The sequence below is a fragment of the Aptenodytes forsteri genome, unplaced genomic scaffold, assembly GCF_000699145.1.
Source record: "Aptenodytes forsteri isolate BGI_AS27 unplaced genomic scaffold, ASM69914v1 Scaffold114, whole genome shotgun sequence".
NCBI classification, from domain to species: Eukaryota; Metazoa; Chordata; class Aves; order Sphenisciformes; family Spheniscidae; genus Aptenodytes; species Aptenodytes forsteri.
The window spans coordinates 3,674,310-3,688,059 of NW_008795364.1; the positions used below are offsets into that span (position 1 = coordinate 3,674,310).

Genomic DNA, 13,750 nt, shown 5'->3' on the forward strand with positions numbered 1-13,750 from the left:
GCGCGGCTTTTGCTTTACCTATTAAACTGTCTTTATCTCAACCCACGAGTTTTCTCGCTTTTACCCTTCTGATTCTCTCCCCCATCCCACCGGGGGGGAGTAAGCAAGTGGCTGTATGGTGCTTAGTTGCCGGCTGGGGTTAAACCATGACAAGAAAAAACAAAGCAATTTAATATGCTGAAATCTATGCCTCAAGATTAAAGTTATCCGACACTTTTTGCCCCAAAAGCCCTTAGTAGAGTCACTTTTATGAAAGAAAAAAGAATATTCCTTCTTTTGATAATGAAAAATTTGATCAACATATTTTTGCAATGAAGAAAACCTTAATTAAATAACAGCAACAGTAACGTTAAGAGTAGTACCAATTAAACTGCCTCATTCTCTTACAGTTTCCCTATTAACTTGAGCAGACTGGACACAGAATGCAAAACACAGATGGGAAAGAGCTGACAGGGAAAGAAAAGAATTAAGACTAAAACCTCCTAGGGGATCCCAAGACAAGAGAGCTTTTTCAGAATGCAGTTCCGCAGCACTTTAAGCCAAACTAAACTGGCACTGCCAATGACGCAGTATTCTCCCCATGACAAACACACAGACTCCTTAGCATCAGAACTGCCGTTCAGATGACTGTATCATAAGTCAGGTCACAAAGTTGATCCACCCAAAAAACCCACCAAACTTTGCAAATGAAAAAAGCCACATTTTGTTGGCAAGATATGCTCTGCAAACCAAGGCATGAGTGCCTTGTCAACACAAATAGGAAAAAAAAAGGGCTATCATAATACTGATTTAGCGTAACTTCAGGTTCTGTAAAACCCCATTTAGTGGGCTTCACGATATTTTTAGAGATGAAACCTGAAAAACACCTTTCTATCTTCCAATTAATGAAAGTATGACAGTCTTTCCCAAATGGCTAACATAATACCTGGTAAAGAATTCTAGCAAAATCAGAATGTATGGTACTTATTTGAATATAATAAAAACAACAAAAAAGTCAATTTTCCAGGCTGTTCTTTTCTTTACACAATATGTTCTCTGTCAAGTCAACTTCTTGCTGGCATAACGTTTTGAATTATTCTCCTCCCCTTCCTTAAATAAAAGGAAAAGGAACAGCAGCACAAACAGGAAGGCAAGTGTCTGTATCTCTATGGAGCGGGGTATCAGAATAAAATCTTCAGAGTTAGATGAAACAGTAATTTTATTATTATTAATGACAAAGTCTTTCAGAACACCAGGATGAAGATACCCCTTCATGAATAACCACATCTTTCTGTAATTTCAAGAGAAAAAGATTTTTTTTTTCCTTTTAAGTAAACGAAGTGGGGGGGAAGGGAGGGTAAGAGGCCTGACTACATTTAAGGATTTCAGTATCTATCATATTCAAAACCAACAAGACAACAGAATCTTGCCTACAAGGCAGCTAACAAAATACTGCAGTGGTATCTGCTTCTGAAGTTGCGGACTTCTTATTTGCTGTATACTCTGGAAATTCTTGGGACACCAGGAAGAACAAGTTAGACCACCTTCACCAGTATCATTAAATTCCTCACCCCCAACACTAAATACCAGTATTCAGCAACAAAATAAGGAAAAACCTGAGTGTTCATAAAAAACTATAAAATCAATACAGTTTATTTCCCCTCCTGTTTTTTTCATGGAAAAAATTGAAGTGTAAGGAGAACAGCAAAAACATGAAGCATTGATTGTTCTATAATTGCTTTAATACAGTATATGCATTGCTATTGCTACTGACAATTAACCAACCTTGACAACCACTGACATATTTAGAATAGATATAAGGAAGATCTCCTCCTGAAGTCTGCTATCCACCTGCCTGAAGATGTGAAAACTTTCAAAATCTTAAACTTCTCATAAAATAGATGTGTGTTACATTACAAGTTCCAAAGCAAGATGACACAATATCCAAAAATCACTGCAGAGGAAAACCAAAAGAGTTGCAGTTTCTCAACCCTGCAGGTAATCCTTTTGCTGTACAAGAATAATGTTTCATCACCATTCACATAGAAGATCCAAACCAACGATGACCAAAAGGATGCTTAACATGTATCACAGAATAAAATGCTAATTCACAACAGACTGTTGGAAAATTGTATGAACTATTGTTAGGAGTAAACAGGAAACTCCATATTTGTTCTTTTCCTGCTGTGAAGGAAAACAACAGAATTTGCAAGACAAAAAACCATCTGGTTAACTCTGGTCTCAAGAAAATAAGTCAGAAAACATTCACTATAGAAGACACCTTTGTAAAACTGCTGTAGTCTTCTTTTGGCCAAGAGAGGTTACAACTTGAAAACAGAAAAACAAACTGTCTTAAAGAACAGAAAAAAATTAAAACCAGTGTGTAAGTTAAAAAAAAAAAACCCAAACAAAAAAACCCCAAGCAACAAACAAGAACACAACCACTTACATAGCACATTTGTGGGAGACTGTTGCTTGACCAGATGTCCAAAATCCAGCTAAAAAAATAATCCCATTTCCAAAATTAAAGATTAGAGACAGCAATGTAACAGAACTGTCACCATGATGCTCCATTCTCAAACTCAGGACATACATCCGTAGGGTTCTGTATTTATTTTGATGATAGTCACGTAAAATGCAGAAACAAAGATAAGAGTAAGTTGTCTAAAGCTTCCCTTTTTATATTTAAAAATGAAGCATGTTTTCAAGTACAGCTTACATTGACACATTGAAAATTAGGAAGTGTGTTTACATTTCATCGAAAAATTTCTGAAGAGCTTGTTATACACCATTTCACCTGGTGGCTGAAGTAACTTTTTAGTTTCACGAATGGTGGCGTTTAGACAGAAGTTTTAAATGCCACACGCTCAAAGCATTCTCTCCTGCACCATCACTATGTTTCCTCCTCTGGAGCACAATTTACACATTACAGACGATATTAAGAACATACTGTCTTGAAGTAGATGACTCTTAGACACAGCCAATTTCAAAAAGAAGTTTTGGAAGTTCACATTCTGTCAAGTTGAATGACCTGTTTTGTCTACTTGCGGGAAATGGATGAAAACTTTCAATTTCCAAAGATGTCCGTAATAGCTTATTTTTCTAGTATTGCATTCCATCAGAGGCCTACCTGGAAAAATGATGGTAAAGTTCAAAACCAGTGATGGACATCTAAACAGCTTCTTTGCAACTCTTTTGAGCCATTTCTTACAGATTTCTAGTTGTGTTATTGCAAGTGAAAGTATCATGACTCAAGCTACAATGTCAAGTAAACTCACTACAGGAGACCTTGAGCATGCCATAGTTAAACAGAGAACAAAGGGGTTTTTTGTCACTGTGATGTATACAAAAGTTATTCCAGTCTGTCTGTACCTCGTCCAGAAATCCAGTTATATCTCGTAACTGCCAACAAATCAAAAGAAGGCTACGGAAAATAAAAAAAATTAAAAATAAAGAATAGGAAAAACACACGCCCTCATTCTGGGGGTGGGGGGCGGGAAAATCTTCTAGTCAGGCCTTCTAAATGCACAGACAGCCATGTAAACTATCATTTGAAAGATAGCTTTTATATTATTGTCGTCTTAACATTTTTAAAAACAGATAAACCTGTTTCACAAGGTAAGTATAAATGTGCTATTTTGGACAGGATGAAGAGGATAGAGACAATTTTGAAATTTGTTCTTAATTCCCTCCTTAATTTCATGCCTTTAGAGCAAATTCAAATGTCTTCTTACAGAGTATTCAGTCACCTGAGGGTTGTGAGGAACGTTCATTATTGGACTCATCTTCTGTCATTGAAATTGCCATGGCAATTGTTGAAGCAGCAATGGAAATCATCTGACCAGGAAGCTCTGCCCCTGTAAAATATATACGTATATGTAAATAAAGAAAAGCTTAAGTCTTAAAATGTTTTATTTGTTGCCTGATATCCACCAAAGCTGTCAAGCAACAGAAATTATACGGATAGACACTGTTAGTTTTTAATATGTGTTATATGTAGTCAATATGATCAAACAGGAATGAGTGCTGTTAATTTTAGTATTACAATACACCTGGAGCCAAAACACAAAACCAGTTATTTGCTTAGCACTTTCCTTGCTAACAAACTGCTACCGACCAAGTAATTCGCAGCTGCTGGCAGTCTGATTAATCTAAAAATCTCTATACCAGATAATCAATTTTACTAACCAAGATTATGATGCCTTTTAAGAAAACTAAAACAGCAAGACAGGAAAAAAGTTTCCCAAAATAATAGTACAGCTAGTACTAGAAAGGAACACCTGACATTTGCTTTCATGCAAAATTGACTCACAACAGGCAAACCCTATTTTTCTCAAAGTCGAAACACAAACCATAGTTTTAAGAAACTGGTATTTTAAAAACGAATGACTGGATATAAGAAGCTAGCTGGATGCAGTCGTCTGTTTCTCTCATACTCAATATTATAGGAGCTACTAAACCCATATTGCCCATTTCTTTCAAAATTAGCCTCTGATTTCAAATTTCCTGGGCTTTCTTTATGCTTGAAACTACATACTGGATTCTGTAAACTTAAACAATCGGGCTTGATAATGAGAGTCACTACTTTGCTGTGGAAAACAAATATCAGTCCATCACAAAGATTTTCTGTAAAGAATCAAAGATTAACTTCAGCATGCATAAACCACTTTGAAATAAACATACAGAAAATCTTATGGTAAATTCTTGCAATCCGTATGATATTGAATTTACAGTAATACAGTCCAGATTCTTTCACTTGACTTTACAGAGCTTTTGCCTCCAACAATAAAAGAAATAGTGACTCATTTCTTACCAGAAGACTCCTTCCCATTCTGCTGTTCATGCAACATGCCTACAGTCATCAGAACAACTATAACCAGAAACACAGGAATTCTCCAGGAACCTGCCACAGAAGCTGAAAGATACAGGTTTGTTTGTTGTTTTTTTTTTTTTAACAAGAAAAAATACGCCATTAATAAACTCTACATTTAGCAAATCCAAGAAAGTCATCACATCAACCAAGAACAATCTGGGCAGAAGCTAAGAACTGTCATGAAGCAAACAAGTTTTCTACATTCATGGAAAGGAAGAATAGAAAAAACAGGTGAACAAGTTTCTCAATGAATAAACCAAGTTGTTACTGTTCCTAAATCGTGACTTTAAACTATGCTGATATTCTTTAGAAAACAATTTTAAAAACAACATGCAAAGTTACATGAAAATACACACAAAATAAAAACATTTTAGATATCAGAGACAAACCAAGCTCCCCCCAAAAATCTGTATTTATGTTAGATCTCCACAGAGTGGCATCAAGCAGTGCCTTCTTGGGTTTTGGCTTTTCAGCTAGTACTTTCAACAAATACAAGACTGTCAAAATGCAACCAAAGGCAAAGCTATTATGTGTAGCTTAAAACCTAAGGAAAGTGTCCCCACATGGCCAGAACAATCCTTGAAACCTGCTGCTAAAGCAAAGTAAATCATGAAGCAAGCTGTGAAACCTTCCATCATGATAGTCTTCTATTATTTGCATGATACTTCCACCATAACCTCCGATATGATATAATCTGATAATCTGTTACAGTAAATATGTAAAATAAAACACTAATAGACTACTATAATCTTGTATTTGTATTAACAGATTATATAGATTACTGGCAAATTTATTTGATATTGTTGATATCATATCAACATGCTTGTTGATTACTGATAGAAGCAAAAAAAAAAATTCTATTACTACTATTAAATGCATTTTACAGCTTCAGCCTTGGTTAATGGCAGGCTCTCAAGAAAATAATAATATTAAAAATCATCACAAGTGAATGTCTAAATCCACCCACATGTGACTCCAGCCCTTCCCCACCGTCAGGGGTCAGTACCAGGTCTGTGAGTCAAATAAGGGAAAACCTTGGGAAGTACAAACTGGGCAGGAGGAGTGGAAGACACGTGTTGCTCAGCATCTTGATGCCTTCCTATTCCCTACTCCAACGCTCCCTGCTGGCCACATGCAGCCAGAATTACTGAGCAGAGAAAACAGCCTGCATCTCAGCTAAGACTCCATGATAAAGATTTAGCAGAAGAGCAAGTGCGTAGCTTTGTTTGCAAGACAACAGAATCCCAGTGGATGTACTAGAATAGTAACTTCTTGTTACTCACCTAAGTGAAAGAGCAGCATAATCCAGACAGGGACTGAGATTGCTTTCAAGTAACGTTCAGTGCTTATATTCCACTTGAATGAAACCATCAGCAGGTAACCAACTACCAACGTCCATATCTTTAAGAAAGAGATACACACAGGTATGTATACACACGAGTACAATACAGCTATATTTTGATGTGTGTGTACACATATACATGCATGCACCCCTAACTGCCATATCGAGAGAACTGAAGTCAGGTTCTAATTCTTTAAGAAGCCTACATTTCAGAAGTGTCAATTAATGACAAGAGTTTTTGTTCCATGTAAGAGAAATGTAAAGTTCGTGTGAAGTGTAAGGACAGGCTAGACATGCCTTTGGCCTGCCTTCAGTATGGTTCTAACGTGAGGGGGTATACACGCTTTGCCGGATACAAACCCTGAAGGAAGATGTTTTTGCAGCTGAGACCAAGCAATTACTCTGGAACTACTATTGAAAGGTGAGAACCTAAATGAAACAGGGCCACCAGCAGCACCAGTGGGGCCACAGGGAGACAGAGCCAGCAGAGCACCACTCATTCCAGCACAGAACAGCCTGCCAGGTCCTGTGTTCCAGTCCAAAGAGACAAAGGGGGTTTTAAGCCAAAGATAGCCATTAGGAAGCACAACAGAAACTGCTGTTCCTCAGCAGTGTTGGTCCACAAAAGAGTCATGCCTTTAAATGACTTGTGACACCTAATTTTATCCAATATTTAACTAAAAACACTAAAGAGACAGAAAAATGTCCGTGACAACATATCAAGAGGCAGATGTGGTCATTTTGGTCTTGCTGCTTCCAACTGCCTTCTACAACTCTGCTCATCAGATAATCACAATAGGGAGTTCTAATGAAGAATCTTGAGATGAAGAATTTGAGCTTGAAAATGCTGAAAAGAAGAAAGCAGAAACCAGAAGAGGCAACAGGAGGTAGAAAGCTGCTACTCAGCAGAATATGTGAAATAAAAGAGGTATGAAAACCTGTAAAAATAAAACCTCAGTGTTGCATTCTTAAAAAAAAAAAATTAGGAAAAAAAAAAAAGAACATCTGACATTTCTGGCCAATTAGGGGAAAAAAAAAGAACATCTGACATTTCTGGCCCAAAGTCAACAAATATTCCCTATCCATAACCAGTTAAGGACACTTTCAAATTTACACTTATAAATCCATAAATCCCAGTGAAGTTTAAACAGAACTTCCATTAACAACATTTGCTGAATCAGATGTCACTGTAAGAAGAAAGAATGCACTGGCAGAGACACAGAACAAGCAATTAGACAGAACACACCGAAAGAGCTTTCACCTCTTTATTCTGCACTATATGACTCATGCCAAAAAGGCAACAGTCTTTAGGAAAAGCAGGTTTGTGTGACTACTCCCATGTACCTAATTGGTGTAGAGGAATTCTTAATTGTACCCAATTCAGCAGACAAGCAGTGATTGACCCCATTAACTTCAGAGAGAACGCTCATACACACAAGGTAATTTAAAATCACTTAGAAAATGTGAACAAATGTATACCCTTTTCATGCTAATCTTTCTCATCAAAGCTCATCAGTCCAACTTTTCACTGCTATCTATCTCTAGTTTTGCATCAACAGAGCTGCGCAATGCTTATGGCCAAATTTGGGCTCAAGACAAATGTCAAAAAATAACACAACTCTTAGACTTTAAGACTAAAGTCACAAACAAAACCAAAAAAAACTTGACCTGAAATGCAGGGCAGCACTCCTTTAACAGTATATGCTCGTAACATAAATTAATTCACAAGGCATATTAAAGCACAACTGTAATTGCAAGAGAACTCAGCATGAAGATGGTATCCTACCTCCTAACATCAGCCACACAACACCTTTGTATGATAAATTTGCCTTGATGCTGGAATTTTTCTCTTTGGCTTTTAAATTTAATGACAAATTACAAATAGGAGACTCAGTAAGTTCAATGGATTAAACTTTCTGATTAAAAATACTCCAAAAGTAGGACGCTAACAGGGCACAAGCCTATGTTCAGCAGCCAACAAAGCAAAACATGTTGCGCTGCTTTTAGCCATGCATGTAGCTGAACTAAAAGCCAGCATTTCAGGGTTTAGGATTCAATATTTTTGTGTGTTTTAAGTGACAATAATTCACCAATTCTCATTTCTAAAAGCTTAGCAAATGACCCAAGTAAAAGTATTTCTTATTTCTATTGAATAGAGAGAAATAGCTTATTTTAAAATGAACAAGTCATCTTGTTTTGGAAATCAAAGAATAACAATTCTGAACCCCTGTAAAAAATACTATGTAGTCAACTGGTGCAAGAGGTTTAATTTCAGTGACACCATGGAGTAATCAGTTCCTTATCAGTTAATGTTACAGCCATGCACTTCCCTATGCTGCAAGAAATACACTGCATGGGAACTAGGGTAGCCTACTTCTCTAACTTGGGTAGCCTACTTCCAACAATTCATAGCTGAAAGCAACTGACAAAGCAAATTAACTTAAAATGACATGGACTAGGATTTCATCCCATACTAACTTGGCAACAGCCTACTCTTCCCCCCCCCCCTCCCACCACACCTCTCTACTCCCCCCCCGTAACCCTTTAAATGCGCAGGTTTATAACTTTCCCACTGTTTTTCTGAATGGTCTCCAAAGGTTTTGGCTACAAGACAATGAAAATATTAATAGCCTCTTTACTATTACATGTCCATCTCAACAACTGACACCATGGAAATGAAGAATAAAAGATACTGCCTACTTTCATTAAAATTAAGCTACTGTAATTATTGCACTGAAACTAGAATGAATACAAATTCCATGCTAAACCAAAATGCCTATAAATTTGATTTATAAGGGTATACAGCTAACCAGGTAACTAATACATACACTTCAGATATTGCAGAATGCATTAGATACCATAAGCTGTTTATTTATCAAGCTGACGTCAGTTGCAGATGCCTAACTTCCACCACATACGCTGAGATTTTAAATGCCTATTCAATCACAATTAATATTTACAGACATGCACAACTCCCATATATCAGAATTTTAGGATGGTTTAATCCTGTAAGCTTTCCTTCTTCTTCCTTCCCTCACTTATCTTCATTGTCTGAACGACAACAAAGACCTCATTTCTCACATCTCCTTTGCATTTTGTAGCACCCCTCGCAAATTGAACAAAATGTTGTTTTGCCTTTAGGCATAAGAAGTAAAACTGCCTGCTTCCCAGAATAAATAGCTGTGAGACTGCAGTGCAACCTCTTGGATTTCAGCATCCACTTTTGAGTTACAGTGGTAAATTTAAAAGGCCAGATTTCGAGATGTCTAGGCAAGTCTGAAGGGCTTCAGTTCTCTTTAAATTGCCAACTGGAGGGAAAATTACACCATAGAAAGATGCAGCTTTTATGTTAAGCTCAAGCATCTGCTTCAGTGTTTTGATTTTTCTTTTAAATTTCAGTTTTGGAAAGTCTAGGATTTATCAGCATAACCATATCACCAATGTTACTCGACGTCTGCTTCCAGTTCCAGTTAAAGTTGAGAGAATTTGAAAGTCTGAGACATTCTTTTGGCTTTGGCATAATTTTTCAATGAGGACAAACTCTTTCTCACTACTCAACTCTCGACAACATTTGTATTGATTTATACTGAAGAGTAAAATTCTTTAATCACACAGTTCGCTCCCTTTTTTTCCTATCAGCAAGTTAATCTGTAAGGGAGAGGTTTTACCGATGAGCTCATTTAATAGCTCACTGCTACTGAAAGCGGCAGTTCATTCGCTCCCACTGCCAGTCATGCAGTCCCACCTCTCCTGCACATCAGCTTTGACATTCAGCCAGCCAGCTCAAGCTCCCTAAGCTGATAAAAAACTATCCAGAAAAAAACCCAAGAGTTTATAATCTAATTCAGTTATAGCTAAACAGGCTCACAGAGCTAAGACAGGCACCGACAAGAGGGCAACTGAAGCGTATGTCAGGAATGGGATAAGCAAGAACTGCTCCTCACTGGTAGCACAGCTGTTGGAACGATGCAGCCTTCCTCGGAATGCTGCCCCAACAACACAACATCCAGCAGTGAACACATTTCCTACCTGCTATGTAAACCACCCCATGGTAAACACAACAGTGAAGACTGATTAGAATAACTCTTTTGATCTATGCCCTGCCAACCTTCCAAAAGTTTCCAGTTTTTAACAAGTCAGGACCTACCAAATGGCATGTTTCAACTCTTCCATTTTCTAGCTGTAGCTCTACCCTCTCCCTTTGCCGTTTCAAAGTGTTGTTTTTCTCCAGGCTGCTGTTTTCCACTTGGAAATCATACAGCAAAGTTTTTTAGGGTTTGTTTTGGTTTGTTTGGTTTTTTTGTAATTGAGATTTAAATTTAAAGCTGTTTGATAAAACTGTGGATCCAATTCAAATAGTTTCCTCTTTTCCAGTTTGTTTCAGGGTTGGGACAAAAAAAGAAAATCATAACTATCTCACCCCTTCCCTTTAACATTTAAAAATAAAATTTTCATTTGGAAATAGAGATTTTCATTAATTTTTCTTAAAATAGGAAATCCTTAAAAACATTGACCAAACATTCACATGGCACTTTTGCAAACTTTTAGAACAGTGCTGCACTGAGCGAAGCTGGCTGAAGGAGTGGCCTTATAACAGCAGTTCATTATTTCTACCTCTTCCTCCTCAGTGGCAATGCAGGCTGGCAAAGGAAAATAAACTTACCACAAAAGCTGAGCAGAATAGTGTTGGACTTGAAAAATGAAGCAACACAAGGCATTAAATGCATTGCTAAAAGCCAAACTGTGTTTGCCATTATGAACACCACAGTGTTTTCTTTATCTGTCTGTTCATTTGAAAATCGTTTTCTAAACCATAAAAAAGATAATAAGGAGGCAGGTGAGTAATTATGAAAATGTCATTTTGATTCCAGTTTTCAGAACCAATATTAATTCCATGTGGCTTTACTGTATATTCCACAGTACACAAGAGGAAATATTCCACAACGTGTAGAGTTTGGCAGAATGAAGAAAGCATAACTGCCCTTCATTCAGCATGGAGGTAGTCTTTGTCAAACAGATACTAAAACAAAATAACCCCAAACCAACTAATTGCACAGATAATACCATTGCCCACCTCAGAGTAAACTCAACCACCTCTTCCCTTCACTAAGGAAGCCATCATTTACCTAAGCAGGTAAATGACATCCTGATTTTTTTTTCCTAAGTGAACCCAAGTAAGCATAAACCTGACAGACTCAGTTATTCCTTGCCCTAAGTCCAAAAGACTAGAACAGCATACCAGTTCTGTTTCTTCTGGAACCCCCAGCTGTGACATATATCCATGTAGATATCTTTGGCATTAACACACATAGGCTGCTAAACCATGTGAAACAGAAGCCTGGCATTTAGCGAGACTACCCCTTTTTGAAGGGACAAAATTATGAACTTATAACTAGAATCCTGGGGCAGGGGGGAACTGACCATCAAAATCAACACTGCCACACACAGGTTAAAAGTATTTTCAATGAGTCCTGCAACACTTCCTTCACTGTGAATTTAAAGAAATACATTACATCCAAGATATCCAGAAGACTGCAGCTATGGATGTTGAAAATGCTCCTCCTTTAGTTCACTTTTCCTGTCTTAATACAAAAGTTATTTACGAGAAACCCTGTTAATAAAAATGCTATTCAGAAATCAAACTTTTCAAGATTCACTTGTGGAAAGAGGTTTTTCAGAGCACATAAAATTCCCTGCAGACACAGCACCACTCCTCTGACATGCTTCATGATGACACTTTCACAAGAGATGGCTCCTCAACATACGCAACTTCTTCACCTTCCCGCTTTATCATAGAGAGCACAGTTAAAATTTTTCTGGACAGTTCCGTAAAAATCATTCCTTTCAGAGGTGGTAGAAAAAGAATTATCATTCTGTTCAAATAATACACATAAATAGCAAAAAAACCCCTAACTTTATGTAGCATATATCATTAGGCTCAAGGCTAGTGTCAGCTTAGCGCCTGGGGCTGCAGTTCATGCATATAAATCTAAACAAGCTCCTAAGCCTTTTCAAGAAAGGTACCTCACAGTGGGTTCTCCCAAAACTGAGGGTGGGTGTGGAAGGGAAAAACGAAGGTGGAAAAGAAAACACTATCAACATCTCAAGTCTTTCCCTGCCCCTCCCCATCCTGTTTTTAAGTAGGCCACATGTGGTCTTTACATAGTTGATCTCTACCAAGTTGTGAAAACAAACCAAAAACTGTGGTTTTGTTAAGGTGTGTTTACAGTCAGTACCTGGCTGCATGATTTATAAGTCTTGAGACCAAATAATGAAAGGATTATTATAAACAGCAGAAAGAATACTTAAGGGCTTTTTCAGGTGTGGGTTGTTATTTTTTGGTTTTGGGTTTTTTTAGATGCTGGGCAAGTTTTAGAAACCTGCAAGCCTGCTCTAAGAAGAAAGGGAAGAAAAAAACCAAAACCTTCCTGAAACACTCAGAAAATAGGAATTATATGCAACCCCAAAATCAGAACTGTGTTTTTCTCATTTATAGTTATTCCAACATTATAGTCAAACTTAACCCATTCCTTTGCTAGAAGAGAAATTGCCCCATCAGGTGAACTTGACAAAATGTAGATGCTTTTTTGCCTCCACAGGTGATATTCAATAGCACTGAGGAAGCCAAGCATCTTGGAACCTGTGACCCAAAACATTTGCCAAGAAGCATGTTTGAGAATTTCAGTCTGCAAGGGTTACTTTAGGGACTGCTGACATGTAGTGCCAACACAAAGGGGGTTTCCCTGGTGGATGTCTTTGATAGCTTCCCTTACAGGGAGCAGACAGTCGACTGGCCAAACCAGACAACATCTACTTTGACAATATTCCAATGTAGTGGTCATGGCCAATCATGGTGTTTCCAGATTTGCCCAGCACTGTAGTGAGGAAAGGATTGATTAGGTCCTCTAACTGCATGCTAGCTGCTAGAACAACATGAGTTGTACCTAGTACAGTCAGAGAGATAAAAATACACTGACACACACACATGAGTACACAGTTCTGACCCTGACCAATAACTTGTGACAAACCAAGGAAGAAAGACTGGCCATCGGAGAAAGATTTTGACAGCCCTGTAGCCAAGTTCACTCCAGAGAATTCTGCCAGTTATGATTATATCAGATTTAATTTACTAAGATGAACTTCAGAGGCAATCTACAGCAGCTGTATAATTAATTTCATCTGCGGGGATCTACAAACTATTTTCTAAATAAATATGAGCATGTGACCCCTGCTGAAAAAAAAACAATACACTACCAATACCTGGCATTTCCTGTATATTACTGTAAGTGTAAAATGTCAGGCTAAAGTAGTTTGAACTCTCGCCGCAAAGCAGAAGAATTTCCCATACCTTAGATACAGCGCTGGATACACACATACTTCCTACAAAACTAGGACAACAAGGCAGTCCAAGATTAGTCTTCAGAAGGTATGCTAACTCCAAGGGTAACCATGCTGAAATTGCCATAGCATATAAACATGTAAGGGTATATTCAGTCTGCTATGGGACAAACTCCCCTCCTTTTCACAAAAAAAAAGATACAGAAAAACATTCCCCT

General features: G+C 37.6%; 1 protein-coding gene across 1 annotated transcript in view; it reads right to left on the reverse strand.

Annotated features, from left to right (window-relative positions):
- TMEM245 (transmembrane protein 245) overlaps nt 1-6,282 on the reverse strand; it is a 77,480-nt gene extending 71,198 nt beyond the window's left edge. The window contains exons 1-3 of the mRNA XM_009280195.1: nt 6,136-6,282; nt 4,793-4,894; nt 3,729-3,836 (exon numbers count right to left, since the gene is read on the reverse strand). Of these exons, the coding sequence (XP_009278470.1) occupies nt 3,729-3,836; nt 4,793-4,894; nt 6,136-6,223 (298 nt within the window). The 5' untranslated portion in view covers nt 6,224-6,282. The remainder of the gene's footprint in view (nt 1-3,728; nt 3,837-4,792; nt 4,895-6,135) is intronic.
- Nucleotides 6,283-13,750: the final 7,468 nt, after the last annotated feature.